This window comes from Trichosurus vulpecula, chromosome 6 (genome assembly GCF_011100635.1).
Source record: "Trichosurus vulpecula isolate mTriVul1 chromosome 6, mTriVul1.pri, whole genome shotgun sequence".
Lineage (NCBI taxonomy): Eukaryota > Metazoa > Chordata > Mammalia > Diprotodontia > Phalangeridae > Trichosurus > Trichosurus vulpecula.
In genome coordinates, this window is record NC_050578.1 from 239,504,885 (window position 1) to 239,523,422 (window position 18,538).

Sequence of the window (18,538 nt, forward strand, 5' to 3'; positions counted from 1 at the left end):
TGATGTAGTCAGATGAGAATGGCCGACCTTGGAGGCTTTTCATCTCTCGATTTTCCTCACATTAACAGAGCTCAGAATCCAGAAGCTATTTTATTGTCTCTCCTTTTGTCCCCAGTCTCGACCCCTTCTATTTTGGCCGCAGTACGGAGGGAAGCCCGCGCCCAGATTTGGCCCGGGGAGCTCCCTCCGGCTCGCTGCGCGCGGCCGCCCCTCAGCTCCGACGCCCGGGGGATGCGAGGAGGGGCCGGGGCTTGGAGCCCCCGGAACCAAAGGCGAAGCGGCTGGTTGCCGGGGGAGCCGGGCCCGCGCGTCCGTCCTCGGCGCCTTCCCCCGGCGTCGCCTTCCCCTCCGGGCGGACCACGTTGAGCGGCCACTTTTCTCGCCCGTTGCTCCTTCCGGGCTCGGCCTTCAGGGCCGAATCAAAGGCCGGTTAGAGACTGAGCTAGAAATAAGCCCTTGTGTCCGACCCAGGTGAGGACGGCCGTGGCTGGAGAGGCATCCCTCCCCTAGGGGAAGACCTTTTCCCGGACCTGCAGCGGGCCCCGGCCCCCAGGCCCTGGGCCTTGGCCGGGGAGGGGGAAGGGGCTGCCTCCCTGAGCTCCCCGGGCCTGCGGGTTACTTCCACCGCCGCTGTCACTGAAAGCTCATTTCACCTGTTTCCTCCAGGATCTTTCTTCATGTTCCCCCGAGGGTGGAGGGTAACTGGGGGCCATGCAGGAGTCTGTGATAGAGAAAGGGAAAGAGAGGGACAGCATTCAAGTCAAAAACGAAGCCCAAAAGGTCGGGGGAGAGGAACAGCAAATCACAAGCTTTGTAAAGGTTTACGGGAAAGTCACCATTTATAGCTCCCATTTAATAGTAATGGCGACAGTAGCACGTATAGAGAGCTTTAAGATTGCAATGCACTTTGCACATTTTGTCTCCACCACAATCCTGACAGGTAGGTGCTTTTATCCCCATTTTACAGATGAGAAGACCGAGGTAGACAGCGGTTTAGTGACTTGGTAGGTATCACACAACTAATGTAAGCCAAGATTTTATTTGAAGTCTTCCTTCAAGTCCAGGCCCCTTGTCTCTGGTCCTAATGCATAATCACCCTTTTCAATTGAGACAAACAAGGAACTATTTGGCCAGCCAGAAATTGAGGTGTCCCAGTGAGATTTTTGACAGAACTATTCAGTGCTGGCTACCTTAAAATGTATCAGTCATAAAGAAAAACAAAAAAATAAACTTTCTCAGTAAGGTAAGGTTGCCCACTCCCCTCTTTGTTTCTATATTTTTTCCCATAATCTTTCTGTAATAATACCTTTTAGCTGTGTGCCTAGGGCATAGTTTAGTGACTTGACAAAATCCGATTTTTTCAAAGCATTCAAAAGGCCAGTTAAATGTTAGTGCTGCTTTTCAAAATTTGCCATATTTCTTCCATTTATTCTTATTTTCTCCATTACTATAGACTCTTAGTTTGATCCCAGTATTGAACTTGGGGCTCCCTGTGGGTTTCTTTTTTTTTTTTTTAGATGAATGGAATCTGCCACTTTATTCACATACATACTTTGGCCAATGGACCAAAACCAAACATGCTTGACTGCTTAATTGTCTAAATAGACTATTTCTATTTTTGAAGGTGAAAGACATACTAGAGTTTCTTAACCAAAAGCTAGATGATCACTGGTGGAGTGTTTGTTTCTCCCTCAGATGCTTCTTCTGAGGTCACTTTCACCTCTGAGATCCTGTGATGATTCTGAGTGTTATCTATCCATCCATCTATCTATCTATCTATCTATCTATCTATCTATCTATCTACCTATCTATCTATATATATATATAGATATACACACACACACATACATATACACATATATGTAGAGTATTAAGTGGGAGAGTTTGTTTGGAGTTTTGCCGTTAGATAGGAAAGTAGTTGGTATTCTTCTCAAAAAACTTTCTGGAAAACAGAAGGCATTATTTTGTTTAAGTTGTCATCACTTCTCCAAGTGTATTACAACCTTACCAGTTTCTAGTTTTTACTATTTTACCGTGTTGACTCTATTAGCATGTACTATGTTTACATAGCTTTGGGTTTTTTTTTCTTTTTACTATACCTGGCCCCTTTTAAAATTTGAAAGACCTGTTCTTTATTTAGGGCAGTGTACTGTTTGGATTTGTTTCCCTTTGGACATAGCTAATCAAGTCTTTTCACCAGGTTACTTGTTAAGTGGTACCACATTTTTTTCATGTTTATGGTTTTGCAGATTTTACACGATTACCTTTTCAATACCCATCATATTATCTTCTGAAAGGAATTCTTTTAGGCAAGATTTTATGAGTCTTTTTGAAGTGTTTTAGAAGTAGAATGGTTTCTGTATTCTTGTTGGGAGGTTGAAGTTCCACAAATTATATCTTAGGAAGTTTTATTTCCCCTTCTGATTTGGCTGTTTTCTGCTGAAATAAAAAATGTCTTTTGGAATGATGATTAGTTAGGTAGTTATTGTTTTTAGGAAAATGAGAGATAGTGCCTTAAGTGTTTAGTATCATTTGGTAAAATAGTTACAATGTGCAATGCAGAGTAATTTTATCTCAGAGATATTCTTTGTATATATTCTATCTCAATTGTAGTTTTTTTATCCTAACAGTATTTTTGTCTTGTGAAGCTATAATCTGCAGACTAAAAATGAAAAATGAACAAATATAATAAAACCTGAATTGAAGAAAGAGGTTGAGGAGTGAATTGGTGGTGAAGAAGTGAAAAGATGGAAAAAAGCTTTATCTAGAAGTTTAGTTCTGAAAGGGAGAAGAGAGGGTAGTAGTGCCATGTAAACATTTTTTAAAGACTAGAGAATGTGGGTGACAAGGAAGGCAGTAGCAGATAAGGATTGGACTCATTCACAGGTTAATTTTTGCTACTTTGTATTTCAAAATGTACCACTTATTTAATTTATAATAAATGTAATTAGAGAAGTATTGATGTATAAATGTAATTATAAAAAGAAATGAGTCAAAGACTTTAAAAGCACAATCCATTAATATTGACATGATATTGCTGGTCTTTTAAAATAAAAATGGTCTTTGCAAATAAACAAATTAGCTTCCTCCAAATAAAGAAACAAAAAAGCAAAAAACCCACTCTTAATTTTAGGACTTTTACAGATAATTAAAACAAATAAGTTTGTGTGATAAGTATACAATATCTAGCATTTCTTAAACAAATGTCTTAAATCAAGGATGATAATATGATAATAACTAGGGTAAAAAATACATATATAATTAGAATTCTTCTTTGCAAACTGAGGCTTGTGGAACCTGGCCATCTTTTTTTCTTCCACTAGGAATCCATTATTTTCTGCTACAGATAGCACCTTTCTTTAAACATATTTCTTATGCTGTTGCACCCACCTGCTTTATACTCATATTTAGACCTGATTAACATTTCAAAACTGTTCTTCAGAAAAATAACGATTGGTAATTTTCAGATCTTCAATTGTTAGAAAATATCTAGCAATTTTGATGGCTTATCAGATATATCAACACTTGCATTTTTAGGCTCTTTCTAGGTTTTGTTCAGGCTCTTTGCTCCATATTAGAAGAAGACTCAACATTTCTTGGTTAAGATATTCAAATGAATGATGACTTATATGATTAAGTTTCTGAAGTAATAGTTTTTCTTCAAAATTTTTAGTATACTCTGAAGGTATAGTACTTGACATAATTCTAAACTTAGCCTTCTCTTGCAAATATTGTTCAAATTAAAAAAAATAATTTGTATTATTTTTTTTCTTCCAGATCATATGAACTTTCAATATGCTTCGATACCAGTATGTTTGCAGAATCTGCAAAGGATTCTTTCCATACAGTTTTGAAACTAGCATATTTAATATAGGCATATGCCCAAAAGAAACGCATTCTTCAGTCAACAGGTACAATGAACCTGAAGATGGAAAACATGCAAGTGTTTCCAAAGATCAGGAAATGCATAATTCTCCAAGTGGAAATCATGAAACTGTGAAACAATTACATGTACCAGTGATGGTGAATGAAGTTATTAATTGTTTAGCACCGCAGCAAGGGCAGGTGAGTTAACTGGTTTCCTTCTATAGTTGACTATTTTCAGAAAGTCCAAATTTGTGTCTGAAAGACAAATCCTAGAACTTGTATTGTAACTAAACATTTGTTTTAAAAGAGCAAGTTTAATATAAATTTTTTTTCTAGAAAGTTCTATTGTAATTTTTATATCTTGATAATTGTCTTTCCTTTTAGAAAATTGGCATTTTACACTATAGTACAGCTATTTTCAGCTAACGATGACTTCTTTTAAATCTACTAAGTATTACTTCTGCCTTTTTGGCATATATAGCCCAAGCTAACTTTACTCATTATTCTTTTTCATATGTCAGCTACTGTAGAGAAACTATCCATATTTAATTTTATTTAATATTTAGGTAGTCATCTTTTAGATGATCTTTCAGATTGTTGATCAGAAAATACTAATGAATGCCTTGTTACTAGTATAAAATGTAGGCAGTGAAATGATTAATGTTTCTAAAATTTTGCCAGTTCAAAGACAATAATTTGCCTCATTTCTCTCTCCTTATATGTAATACATAGATAATGAAGTAATTTTATACTCTTTACTACAACATTCACCTAGAAAAAAGCATGCTCCTCTATCTACAAGTATATTTGTAAATGCAAAAACATCAGAATTTGGTTAGTAATTTTGCAAAAGATATTTGGAAGAATGGAAGAGCTAATACTTATTTAACTAGATTTCTCAAAGTACTTTTTAGTGTTCATTAAAACTCAATGACTGTAATTCCTTTTATTATAAAAAAAGTCTATATAGTGTTATGAAGTAGTGAAGGGTGAGACCTTCTCAAGACTTTGGACTCTGCATGTAATTATTAAATACATTACTGTGAATATTTTCATAGCCTAATTGTTATTCTTATTGATAAAATGTTAGTACTTTTGGTGTTAATTTCAGAGCTTCATTAGCATATAAAGATCCATTAAAAATAGTAAACTTATTCTCCATTTTGATCCTACAAAGATCCTTTTCTGGTCCTTAAAAATTGGACTAATGGCGATTTTGGTAGATTTTTCATTTCATCATCTTGGGAGCCTGAGGCCTTGCCAGCTTCAATAACTCTCCATAGAGGCAGATTAAGTCTGAATCAGGCCTCATCCTGTATGATTTTTGTCCCCATTTTATTCTAAATCCTCTCCAAAGAATCAGCATGCTAGAGGCCTCATTCTTTTTTTCTTTTCCTATCTTGGCAATATTAGCAGACCTCTCAGACAATCTAGCCTTGCTCTGCTGTTGGATAGCTGTGTGACCCTGGAGTAACCAGGGAATGTGATGTAACAAAAGTAACAGTTGTTCATTAGACACAATGCCTTACAAGCACTGTTTCATTTGGTTTTTACATAGATCTGTAGGTGGAGGGAGATGTGGGAGATTATTATCCCATTTTACAGGTGAGGAAAGTGAAGGTTAAAGACTTTAAATGGACTTTCCCATAGTCAAACTTAACTTTTTGAAGCCATAATGTCCTCACCTAAGGTATTTTGTAAACCTTAGAGTGGGGTATCACTCAACAAGCATTCATTAAGTGCCTATTATGTGCCAGATACTGTGCTCAGCTCAGAGGATACAAAGAATGGCACAAACACAAAAACATTTCCTGCTCTCAAAGAACTTAATATTCTTTTCTCCCCCAAACTAAGTTTTTATTAATGTCTTTTTTTATATCACCATAATTTTCCCTAATATTCTTCCCCTTTTCCTTCCCAAAGAGCCATCCCTTATAAGAAATAATATTTTTAAAGGCAAAAAAAGGAATAAAATAGGAAAAAAATCAGCATAACTGATCAATATGTTGAAAAAGTCTAAAAATATTTGCAGTGTAGAAACCCATATGGACCTCCCACTTCTGCAAGGAGATGGAATGGCAATGTCCTCTTATCTCTCTTCTTCAAGCTGTGAATTGTTCTTTATAATTTACATTGTGACAGTCATTGTGTATATTGTTTTCTTGGCTCTGTTTACTCCACTCTGTATCAATTTATATAAATTTTTCTCTGTTTCTCTGTATTCCTCACTCCTTACAGCATAGCAATATTTCATCACATGTACCACAATTTGCTTAGGCTTTCTTGAATTGATGGACATATACTTTGTGTCTAATTCTTTACTATCACAAAAAGTGTTGCTATATTTAGATGTGCTATAAAGATTTAGATGTAGACTGTCTTCTAATCAATGACTTCCTTGAGATGTAAGTCTACTTGTGAAATTATTGGGTCCTTTATTTGCATAATTCTAAATTGCTTTACAAAATGGTTGTATTGATTCACAACTCCACCAACAATCCACCAGAGTGCCTGGCTTCTCACAACTCCTTCAACATTGACCATTCCCATCTTTTATCGTCTTTGACAATTTGCTGGGTATACAAAGAAAGGCAAAGACAGTTTTTCTTTCAAGGAGCTTTCATTCTAATAGGGGAGACAACATGTAAAGGAGAAGGTATTGACAAGCTATAGACAGAGTAGAGAGAAGGCCACCTTAGAGGGAAAGACTCAATTGACTGAGGCAGGGGATAGGGAATGCCTTCTGTAGAAGCTAAGTCATGAGAAAAACCAGTGGTGTCAAGAGGTAGTGAGGAGGGAGAACATTCTAGGTATGGGGGACAGTCATGTATGTAAAAGTAATGCTTAAATATTGTTTTCAGTAGTCAGTAAACGTTTATTTAGCACACACTATGTGCCATGACCCATGCTAAATGCTGGTGATACATATAAGACAATCCTCGCCCTCAAGGAACTCACACTCTAGTTTGTGGAGACAACACATAAAAAGAAGGTGAAGGGGTGGTAGGGTTGATGAATAGTTACCCCACCTACTCCTACAGTGGTGGAAGGAAATGATCTGAGAAGGTATAAGTTTCAGAGATCATGTCATCTTGTAGGATGACAAGTATATAACATGACAAGACTTTTTTTTTATAGTCATATATGCCCTCCAAAGGGGTTTTAATGAAGAAAAATAAACCAAAGTGTTGCTTAAAAAAATCCTTCTGCATTAAAGGATTAATTAGTAGGAAGACATAAAATGGAAATCAGAGACCAGAACTGAACTTAGCTGAAACAAATCACATTAATTTGAGCCTAATTTGCTGATAACTTCCCCTTCTGTCTTCTTTCTCATGTCATGTAGCTCTCTGGCTCTACCGCTTCCTTCTCCACTTTTATCTTCCATGAAGAAGTGGGCCTGCTCCTTGCCAGGTACATGCCTTCTACCAACACCCTTGATTCTAGACCATCCTGACTTCTCCAGTGGATTATCTCCCCATCATCCTCACTTTTTCACTAATCTTTGGTCTCTCCCTGTTTACTAGCTATTTCCCTGTTGCCCAAAATCTTGCCCATATTTCCCCCATCTTTAAAAAACCCTCACTTGATCTGATCATCCCCACTAGTTATCATTCAGTATCTTTCCTTCTTTTCAAAGCTAAACTTACTGAGAAAGCCAGTTATACTTGGTAATCCTTCTTCTTCTCTTGCTCTCTTCTAAAATGTCTGCAATCTGGCCTTTAAACTCATCATTCAACCGAATTTTTTCTCCAGAGTTACCAGTGATCTCTTAATTGCCCAATTTTTTCTCAGTCCCCATCCTTCTTGACTTAGGTATTCTCTCTTTTAGGCTTTTACAGTGCTTTCTTTTTCAGTCTCCTTTGCTGTTATCTTCATCCAGGGCATGCTTACTGAGCATAGGTCTTCCCGTAGATAGATTCTGTACTGGGACCTCTTCTTCTAAGGGCACAGTTTCCCTCACAAAACCTTCAAAAGATGTTCATTAACTGTTCATTTATAGAACCCAGGGTAAATCCAGAGAGATAATTTTTCTAAAATTTGAAAAAGAGCAAGAATGTGCTAAATTTTGGGTAAGAAGATCTGGGCTTGACTTTTGGTTTTGTTGCATACTACCTGAATAATTTTGATTAACCTCTCAGAGCCCCATTTTCTTTATCTATAAAATGAAAGGTTTAGAGTAGATGATACTAGTGGTTGCTTTGGCTCTAAATCTTTCATTTTCATCAAGTCCTTAACCTAGTTCAGTGGTTCTTAATCTTGTTAGTGTTATGAACCCCTCTGGGGTTTGTTGAGACCTATTGTTTTTAAATGCACAAAATAAAATTACATAGCATATAAAGGAAACCAATTATATGGAATTTGTTATCAAAATACTAAAAAATAAGTTCACTGACCCCATATTAAAAGCCCTTGATGTAGTGAATCAGCTTAAACCAGCACTGGGGAGCTATTAAAATGAACTTTAACTGTATTAAAGACTCAGCAGGTCATCTCATGCTGAAAACGATTCAGATACGGGCTTGGTCATAGAGGCTATCTCTCTTGTCCAAGGCAAAGCCTAAATTGAGAGAAAGAGGCTAACCCCTAGAAAAAAAATGTATATTTATATACCACCAATTTCTTTGTATATACATGCCACCAATTTCACCTTCTTTTATACTTTCTAAGGTACAGAGCTGTTATAATGTGTTACAATCTGTTACAATCTCTATTAATGGTGGGAAAACCCATAGTGCTGAAATAATAGATCTTTTAAATTCTGCTGGAAACAGATCATCAAAATACTTTCTAACTTATATTTCATTCATGTATATTTTCTAACAGAAATATAGCATGTTCCTTGTTAGTAGCCATTGTTCATGACTCAAATTGGCTTTCTCAGTTAATATTTTAAAGTCTTTATTCTAAAACCATTTGTATTGGGTACAGGTTTTTAAAAATGTGGTTTCAGCTACAGCACAGGCAGCTTAATTTACCACTTTTTAAATTTTCTAGTGTAACAAAGAGTCATTGCAACCCTTAGACTAGGATGGCTTCCATTTAATCTATAAGTCATGATTTTGCTTCTTTTCTTTCTAAGCCCTCTTTCCTAAATCCCTTTCTCTCATAAACTGTGAGTCATACACTTCGCTTGTATCCATCACCCACTTAATTACTGTTTTCAGCATTACCATCAACACTGTTGTTACAAATGAGAATTTTGCTTGTAGCATGGACTTCTTAATATCTGAGGTAGTGTTTTATAGATATTTTATAGTATTTTATAGATATTTTCAAATTTAAGAATTTGTTTACCTAAGTAAAGGGACTGATTTGTGTAGAAATACCTTAGTACTGAGGACATTTTAATATGTATTAACTTAGCTTTGCAAATAAGGTCAAACTATTAATATGATTTTAAAAAAATCAAGTGTGCAGCCCCAAAAGTGAACTATAAAAGGAAGTAAATAAAATTAGCATTCTTCCCCATTTAACAAAATATTTTTATGACCATTTGTTGAAGATAGTTGAATGACCATTAGTGAGGTTTGACAGAATTTCAGGGATTTTTTTTCAAACTAAATGAAATAGAATTGACCCCACCATTAAGCTATTGTATTAAAATGTATGAATTCTGATGCCCCATGTCTAATAGCGGTCTCACTTATTATTTTTGAAATATTTTACCTTCTAGGCATTTTTGGATGAAATATCAAGAGAATTAATGACCAGAAAAGACTGCAAATAAGATTTGGGTGACTTTCAGAAACTTGGAATCCTCATCTAGCTGATGTTCAGGGTGTGATGTCTATTTCTAGAGTCTTTGTATTTCAGTTTTGTCCATCCACCTTCATCTGGCCATGCAAGGGAGCATCTGAGGGCTTTCAGTGATCAGTCCTCTTTGTTGGGGACTTTTACCCCCTTGGATGCTACTGCCTTGTAGGAGAAGGCAAGGAAAAAGCTAGAGGCAAACATTTGGCTACTCCCAAACATCCTGCTACTTAAAAAGTCTTCAGGGATTGAACAGCTTTTTTTTTTTTTCCATTCTTTATTAACTGATTTAAGTAGTTCAACTGAAAGAAATTATACAAGAAATTTGGGGAAGAGAAAAAAAGGAGTTTTTACCATAAAGCTTTTATAGTTTAGTCTTATCTGCCTACTGCGTGCAGCAATTGAAGAACAATAAAAATTTGAAACTTTAATTAACTGAATTAAAAATGTATTTTTCTAAACATTTAGAATTTGAATAAGTCAATAAAAGTGTTAAGTGAAAATTTTAGATTTAGAAATTCTTTCCTTTGCAGAAGGGTTTCCAGCAATTGCTAAATAATACACTTTCTCTAATGAGAGCATTTGTGTAATATTATTTAAGAAATATTAGCATTTGTTTAAGGTTATGGAAGGTATATAAAAGTTGAGTTTTCTAGTATCTTTTCAAGTTGCATTTTCATAATTGTGGCATATTAACAAGCAAAATCTCATTATTGAATGGGTTAGGTTGTGTCAAAAGTCCCACTTATTCCTCCCAACTCTTTAATTTTGTGGAACAGAATTAGTTTTTCATGGTAAATAAGAGTAACCCTGGGTGCTTATATTTACTGTGATTCTGAGAGTGCAGCTTTAAAATGAGCCGGCCTGGGCTCAGGTCATGGCTATGCCATTTAATTCCTGTCTCACCTTACACAAGTCACATAAGCTTTCTCAGTGACATATACACACATACACAGAGACATATAAAAAATGGAAATATTTGCTCTAATGTTGAAGAGGAGTCAGAAATAGTTCTGTAATATTTGTGATTTAGCTTCAATAACATGGTTTTATGAGTAGCCTATAACTATCCTGAGGAAAGCCATATTTAGTCAGCCAATAGACATTTATTAAGCACCTGCTATGGGCCAGGCACTATGCTAAGTGCATTGGTACAAAGATAAAAGATAGTTTCTTTTCTCAAGGAACTCACAACTAATGGAGGAGCCAATATGAAAAGAGCTGTGTAGAAAAAAACTACTTATATGACAGATTGGAAATTATCAACAGAGGGAAGCGAAAACAGAAAAGATTTCTTATTATGGTGTTTGGGATTTTGGCTAGGACATGAAGGAAGCTAGGGAAGTCAGGAGGGAGAGCATCCCATGCACCAGGGGCAACTAGTGAGAATGCCTGTAGTTGGGAGGTAGAATGTTCTATTCCAGGAGTGGTAAGGAGGCTAGAGTCACTGGATTGCAGAGTACATGGTGGTGGTGGTGGTGGTGGGGGAGGTGTGAGGTGTAAGATGATCAGAAAGGTGGGGGTAGTGGGTTATAAAGTTTTTTGAAAGCCAGAGAATTTTATATTTGATTTTGGAGGTGATTGGAAACCACTGGTCTTTATTGAGTAGGGGTATGACATGGTCAGACCTGCATTTTTGGAAGATTACTTTGACAGGTGAGTGTAGGATAGAAGGAATGAAGAGAGACTTTTAGTGAGGAAATAAATTAAGCCATTGCTGTAGTTTTGGTATGAGGCTCTACACCGAGGTAGTGGCAGTGTCAGAGGGGAGAAGGATATATATGCAAGAGATGTTATGAAGGTAAAATAGATAGACCTTGGCAAGAGATCAAATATTGGGCTGGTGAGATAGGGTGAGAAGTCACACATAGGTTGTGAGGCTGAGAGACTGGGAGGATGGTGATCCCTTCAACAGTAATAGGGAAGTTAGGGAAAGGGGAGGGTTTTGGGGGAAAGACAGGAGTCTGGTTTTGGACATAGTGAGTTTAAGATAGCTACAGGACACCCAGTCCAAGATGTTCAGTAGTTAGTTGAAGGTGAAGGACTGGAGATCACCAGAGAGGTTAAGACTGGATATGAAGATTTGAGAATCATCAGTGGAGAGGTGATAGTTAAATCCATGCAAGCTGATGAGATCACCACATCAGGAAAAGAGAAGAAGGGCCAGAACAGAGCCTGGAACAGTTAGCTTGTGTGACCTGGGCAAAAATCCAGCAAAAGAGATCCAAAAGAGTAGTCAGATAAGTAGGAAGAGAATCAGAAGAGATTAGTATCATGAAGACCTAGATGAGAGTAATATCAAGGAGGAGAAAGTGATCAGCTGTGTCAAGGACGGCAGAGAGGTAAAGGATGAGGATTAAGAAAAGGTCATTAGATTTGGCTCTTAAGAGATCATCAGTAACTTTGGTGAGAGCGATTTCAATTGAATGATGAAATCAGAAGTCAAATTATAGTGTTAGTTAGAGAGTGCAAGGAAAAGAGGTGGAGACAGCTATCATAGACTGGCTTTTCAAAGAGTTTAGCCACAAAAAGGAGGAGAGATATGGAATGATAGCAAGCAGGGATGGACAGATGAATTGAAGATTTTTTTTTGAGGATGGGGAAGACATGGACATACAGAGAAGCAGCCAGTAGACAGGGAGAGATTGAAGATCATTGAGAGAGGGGGAAATCTGTTGGAGAAGGTGGAATGGAATAAAATCACATGTGCATAGGAGGGTTTGGTTATTTCAATCATATGGATAGTACTTCTACCAATACAGATCACTTTTCTATGTTTTGTGGGAGGTTCTAAGAGGTGCTATGGTCAAAGAAGTTTATCACTGGACGGCCAGCCTTCTCCTAAGAAGTCTCTCCAAACTAATTTAGTTCTGTCTTCATACAACCTACGGGGAGTCTATTGTCAGACCTGTGCTCAAAACCATTCCAGACTGGAAGGACCCACTAGAGCTAAGCCTTCACTAGGATAGCCTTTGAAATTTCGGGTTACTTCTGTGACACAATGAACATTCAGTTAATACCTGATTACCAAGTTCTTATTGCTAATTATTATCATTGTCACATAATAATACTAGTAGCCATGAAAACATCCTTGTTATTCTAGCAGTTTCCCTTTAGTTCTTTCTCTGTACCACAGTTTCCCTCATTAAGATTTTATAGGTAGAACTTAAGAAAAGGAGATGGGACAGCATGTGACAATCACTTTATTTAACATATTTGGGTTGAGTATATTTACATTTCTTTTCTCTAGTTTGAACTTTCCTTTGGAAAGCCTGAGAGAATATAAGCTTCTTCTCCTCCCCCCTGCCCATGTTCATTTTGTTTGAAAAAAAAAAGCAGTGGACTGAATGTATAAAAAGATTTTGGTTGTGAATTTTTAATAATAATATAGTTTATAAAGATTTATCTTTCCCATATTTAAAGGTATGATATTTACATATACTATTTAGAATACTTAGAAATAACTTCTGGTTTAGGAAATAGATGCCTCAGGAGAAAAATAAGGTCCATCTTATAAGAAAAACAAATAGAAATAAAAAAGAAGAATAGCAAATGCTGTTTTCCTATTCACAGAGCACATTCACATGAGTCATGCTAGTTACTAGTTACTTTCTTTTTAGGTCAGCACTAGTCCCAGATCAATAGTCTAATCATAGCTTCTGCCAGGGTCTTGGTGAATTGTTGTTATCTTTTACCACCATTTTTCCAAGTGCCATATTCTTTTTGTAAAGGGTAGTAGGAAGTATACCTTCACTTCGTGAATTTTTTTTCCCCAGAACATTTCATTTTTATTGTGTCATTATTTTGCCACTACCTTTCTTACACATATTAGAGAGCTTTTTGGTAGCATACTTATGATGTTATAATAAACCAAGATGCAGAACTTTGTGGCGACTCATCTTGTAATAATGTTTTGTGAACTCGTTTTTTGTCTTGTATTAATCTTTGCCCCCTTTGGGTAAAACAAATACAATTTACCAGGAGGTAGTATACATTTTTTAAAAAAGTTTTTTCTTACTGAGAACTGTGATTATAGAAAGGTTATTAATTAATTGTTATTGCTACTCATTTCCTTTCATGTCTATTTTTGTGTATGCTATTTGCTTAATTTGCTTGTTTAAGTATTTGAGATGTTGGAAAAAACACTGATTCAAAGATATATTTTATTTATTTTGCTATTTCTCTTCCCATTTGCTATTAAAAATTCACAACCAGATTTCCACAAAAATCCTATTTCAATGTTTACTCTTACTGTCTTTCACAAGAGAAAATTTTGCTCTCACTGGGCTTTTAAGGCATTTGTAGAAGTTGAGGATTCCCATTTAGGTCAAAGACTTCTGATCTCAGGAACATGTTTGGAGTGTTATGTTCACTTCAGGGAACCAAATTTTATGAAGAACATTGACAGAGTAGAATGCGTGATGAGAACTGTAACAAGGATGGTGAAGAGTTTGGAGACTGTCATATGGGCAGTGCTTGAGGAAACTGGATTTGCTTGCCTTGGAATGGCTTTGGTTGTGGATCATGATAATATTTCAAATATTTGAAGGGTTAAGCTTATAAAATTCAAAAAAATTAGAGAAAATACACTTAATGTCTGTAGTTCTAGAAAGCAGTACTAACGAATAGAAGTTAAAGGGAGGCAGATTTCCACTCAATTTAAGGAAGAAGTCTAGTAATCAAAGCAGTGTAACAATAGAGTGGGAAAGAAATACATCCATTGAAACCATGTTAAAATAGAAAATTGGTCTTTTATGTGATAGATACATTTTTCTTAACCTACTGTGGCAGAAATATGCTCCAAATAGTCATGATTGACCTAATTAAATTGCCACAGTTTAATTTCTAGTGATTTCAGTTATTTATTTTGTTTATCTTTGGTAAAATAACCATATCATTTTTGTTCTTAAACAAGGTAGTGAAATCAACCTGAAAATATAATAAAATAGATCTTTATTTCAAAATGTATAGGGTATACTTTGTAAAAACAAAGCGTACATTTATCTTTGAATTATGAAGACTATATTTTATGAGTGCCTTTGTTGGAGAAAATAATATAAACTCTTTTCAGCTGATTTAAATCAAATCTATCCCACACAAAGTCTCTAGTTATGTTTACATATTATTAAATGCTAGGGCAGCTAGGTGGTGCAGTGGGTAGAGTGCCAGGTCTAGAATCAGGAAGACTCATCTTTCTGAGTTTAATTCTAGCCTCAGATACTTACTAGCTGTGTGACCGTGGGCAAGTCACTGTTTCCTTAAGTTTCTTCATCTTTGAAATGAGCTGGAGAAGGAAATGGCAGACCACTCTCTACCAAGGAAACCCCAAATGGGGTTATGAAGAATCAGACATGACTGAAAAATGGCTGAACAGAAATTAAATGCCAAACAGCATTACAAACTTGAAAATATTTGAGCCCTCTTAAATGCCTTTGTTTCCTCAGACCATGTGGCATAATGGTGAACCTGGGTACTCCAAGCCTTGCTTTCTGAGGACCAGCCCGATCTAAGTATAGATAGGCTTTTCATCAATAGGCTGGCTGCTTGATTTTTTTAAAGTAATTTTATCTTTTTATTCTGACCTAAACACCAAAAAAGAGCATTTACACGTACATGGTAGAACACAAAAAGATGATGTATATGATGAAACTATGAATCGCCATTTTGTACTTTTTGCTTTAAAAAATATATAATAAATTCCACATGTTAACTTTTAAAGCTGCCTTTCTTGTCTGTTATTCCTTCTGTACTTTTCTTCTCTTCCGTGCCTTTTAAAAACATTTGAATGGCTCTCTTTTTTGGGCGTTGTTATTGCTGTTTCTCCTTTCCCCTTGCAATTTGTCTCTCTTCATTTTAAAATTGAAAGAAAAAAAATCTAATAAGCATTATCAAGCAAAATATATCCATCCAGAGATTGTGTTAAAAAATGTCACCTCCCATTTAGGAAGGGGATAACATGCTTCCTCATAGGTCTTCTGGAGACATTTCATTGATCATAGTTCTAAGGCTTTCAAAGTAGTTTTTATTTACATTGTTGTCCTTGTACAAACTGTTCTGCTGGTCCCCCTCCCTTCACTCATCATCCATTCATACTAACCAGGATTCTCTGAAATTGTTTCATTATTTCTTACAGCATAATGATATTCCATTACATTCCTGTATCACAAATTCTTCAGTCATTCCCTAATTTATGGCCACCCCTTACATTTTAGTCCTTTTGTTTCCTTTTAATTCCATGGTGGCCACTTGGGGATGAATTCTTTTATTAAACAAAGAATGATAAAACATAGAATAACGTAAAATGACCCTCTATGATATCAGCAAAAAGGAGGAACAGAGTGCTTAGAATAACCTGGAAACTTTAACTTGACTATTGATGTTCTAAATGTGAGATTCTTGTCTGATGAAAAGTAGGTTCACATACTGCTGATGAAGGTTGAGTCATCTCAACCTTGACATTCTTGGTACAAACAAAACCAGAAGAAGGAAATTGCAACTAAGTGGTCCAAAGATAATTCTTGGAGAGTCAAAGAAAGGCAAAGGAAAAGCATTGGAGTTGGTTTTATCACATTCTCAAAGACAACAAAAAATGTTTCAGGAGATGTTGATCGTTGCCCATTGTGGTACTCAAATGTGTGTACCTTGAAAATAATTCCACGAAGAAGTCACTCAACTAGCATTGAGTGAGAATCTATTAAGAGCCAGGCCCTGTACTAAGCCCTGGGGAAAAAAAAATAGTCCCTACTCTCAAAGAGTTCACAGTCAACTGGGGGAAACAACATGTAGACAACTATTTGCAATCAAAATATAGTTACAGAATAAATGTGAAATAATATTTTTCATACAATTCTGGGTGAAGATTGTAGTTGCAAGTTTTCACTCCTGGGGAGCAAAGTGTGTAAATTTTATGATAACTGTGTTCATCACTGCTCAGAGACTTTTTTTAAAAAATTGTTTTTCTCCCCTCTACTATTTTATGAATGATTGGAGTTGGTAGAAGTAAAACTTTCCAAAAAGCACTGTTTTTAGTTAGATGTAGCATGTAATAAAGGTTAAAAAGTTGTTCACTGTGTGGCGCAGAGAGATGATTATAGATGTTGTAGTTTTGAAATGTGTGTCTTTATAACAGAATATTTATTTGCCTTTTTTATATTATATTGTTCAGGTTTAGAGCCACATTAAAAATTTATGTGTAATAAATTTTTTAATTTATGTAGTTTACTGTAGCATTATTTTCCTTGGATTGTTAACTGTGTAAGTAAGATCCACTGATGGACTGTTATTTATGAATTTTAAAATATAAGAGGAAATTTTATTTCTATTGGAAGTACAGATTCAGTTAAATTCAAGACAATAGCTGTGTATTGTGAAGGTCTGTGAGTTTAAATTTATTCAGTTTCCTGACAAACATTCTGAGCATATTTTATTTAAAGATGAATAGCCTCCAGTGAAGTGGTATATTTTATACACCAAGATTTCATATTTTGATTTGATCTAGAATGGAGTATGAATGAGCTGCCAAAGTAAATTGGATGTTGGTTTTGAGTAAATAGCCATGATGATTTGTTCTGTTCCAATGTTTAAATAAATGTTGGTGTGTTTTTTGAGCTGGTTGTTGAGTTGGTATGTTTTGTAGGTGAGTGTTTTTTTTCTTTAAGGTGAAAATATACTTCTGTTTTGTCGGTGTGTTCTCCTATCCACTGATAACTAGTCGAGAAGTCTATGTCACATGCTGTGCTAAGGCATTCCTATGACACCAGAAGGAATGCATAGCATTGAAGTGTGTATATATGATGTATATATGTGAATATGGTGGTGATTAACAACATCTCTTTCAGTTTTCTTGACTTTTTTCATACCTGTCTAATAACTCCTCAGTTTCATTTACTGGGTTGTCAGCTATACCCCACCCATTTGAGAACATTAACATGCTACAAATTACTTAGGTTCACAGTGTGGCATCATACTTGATTTTCCCCTCTTCCTAATGTCCATTTAGTTGCCAAATTTTATCTATTCTACTTCCACATCTCTTCCATTTATATGGGGCCACAACCCTAGGGAAGACCATTATAACCTGTTTCCTGAGTTATTAAATAACCTAATTGTTCTCCTTTCCTTAAGGCTTTTCTTTCCTCAAGTCTCTGTCTTCTTTATCTTACAGGCCTCATAGCTTTCAAAATGATTTTGCTAAAATACAAGGCTCACCATGTCACTCCATTGGTCTATAAATTCTATTGTCTTCTCATGCCTCGCAGACAAATTGTGAACTCTGCCTTTTAAAGCCTTCTATAGCCTGGCTCTAAACTATTTTTCCATTACTCCCCTTTATATACTCTAAAGTCTAACTAATTCACTGAGCCTCAAGTTACCAAAATTTTAAAATCAGAAGGGTTGGATTGGATAAACTCTTGAGTTCCTTCTAGCTTTAGATTTAGCTTGAGATTATGACTCTGAATTGTTGAGAGGAGTGAAATTGAGCCCTTGGGAGATTGCCACTACTTAATCACACAATAGGATGAGCCATTTGCTTTGAACATGGGGTATAGGGAAGGGAGGTGCTTGGGGATTTCATGACAGGGAAAGGGTTGGAACAACCACTATGGGAAATTTGAGATTTGTCTTTAAGGCTTAATTTCAGTTTGAAATCTAAAACTTTTGGGGAAGTGTTTTCTGTGGCTAAGATCCCTTTGATGTTAATGATCTTCCTAGGACTTTGCCTTCACACACATCATTCCATCCCCTGTCCCTGTGCCTTAGTTCAGACTTTTTTCTGTGCATTATTCAGTCAACAAATATTAAGTATAAGAGTTGGGGATAGAAAGAAAAGGTGACAGACTACATCCCTGCCTTTGAGAAAACTTACACTCTAAGGGGGAAGACAGTATCTCCTTTAAGAAGTACATATTGAGTGGAT

The 18,538-nt window shown here is 36.0% G+C and overlaps 1 protein-coding gene across 1 annotated transcript in view; it reads left to right on the forward strand.

The window, feature by feature from the left end:
* Positions 1-322: 322 nt before the first annotated feature.
* METTL15 (methyltransferase like 15) overlaps positions 323-18,538 on the forward strand; it is a 240,566-nt gene continuing 222,350 nt past the window's right edge. The window contains exons 1-2 of the mRNA XM_036764897.1: positions 323-471; positions 3,778-4,065. Of these exons, the coding sequence (XP_036620792.1) occupies positions 3,796-4,065 (270 nt within the window). The 5' untranslated portion in view covers positions 323-471; positions 3,778-3,795. The remainder of the gene's footprint in view (positions 472-3,777; positions 4,066-18,538) is intronic.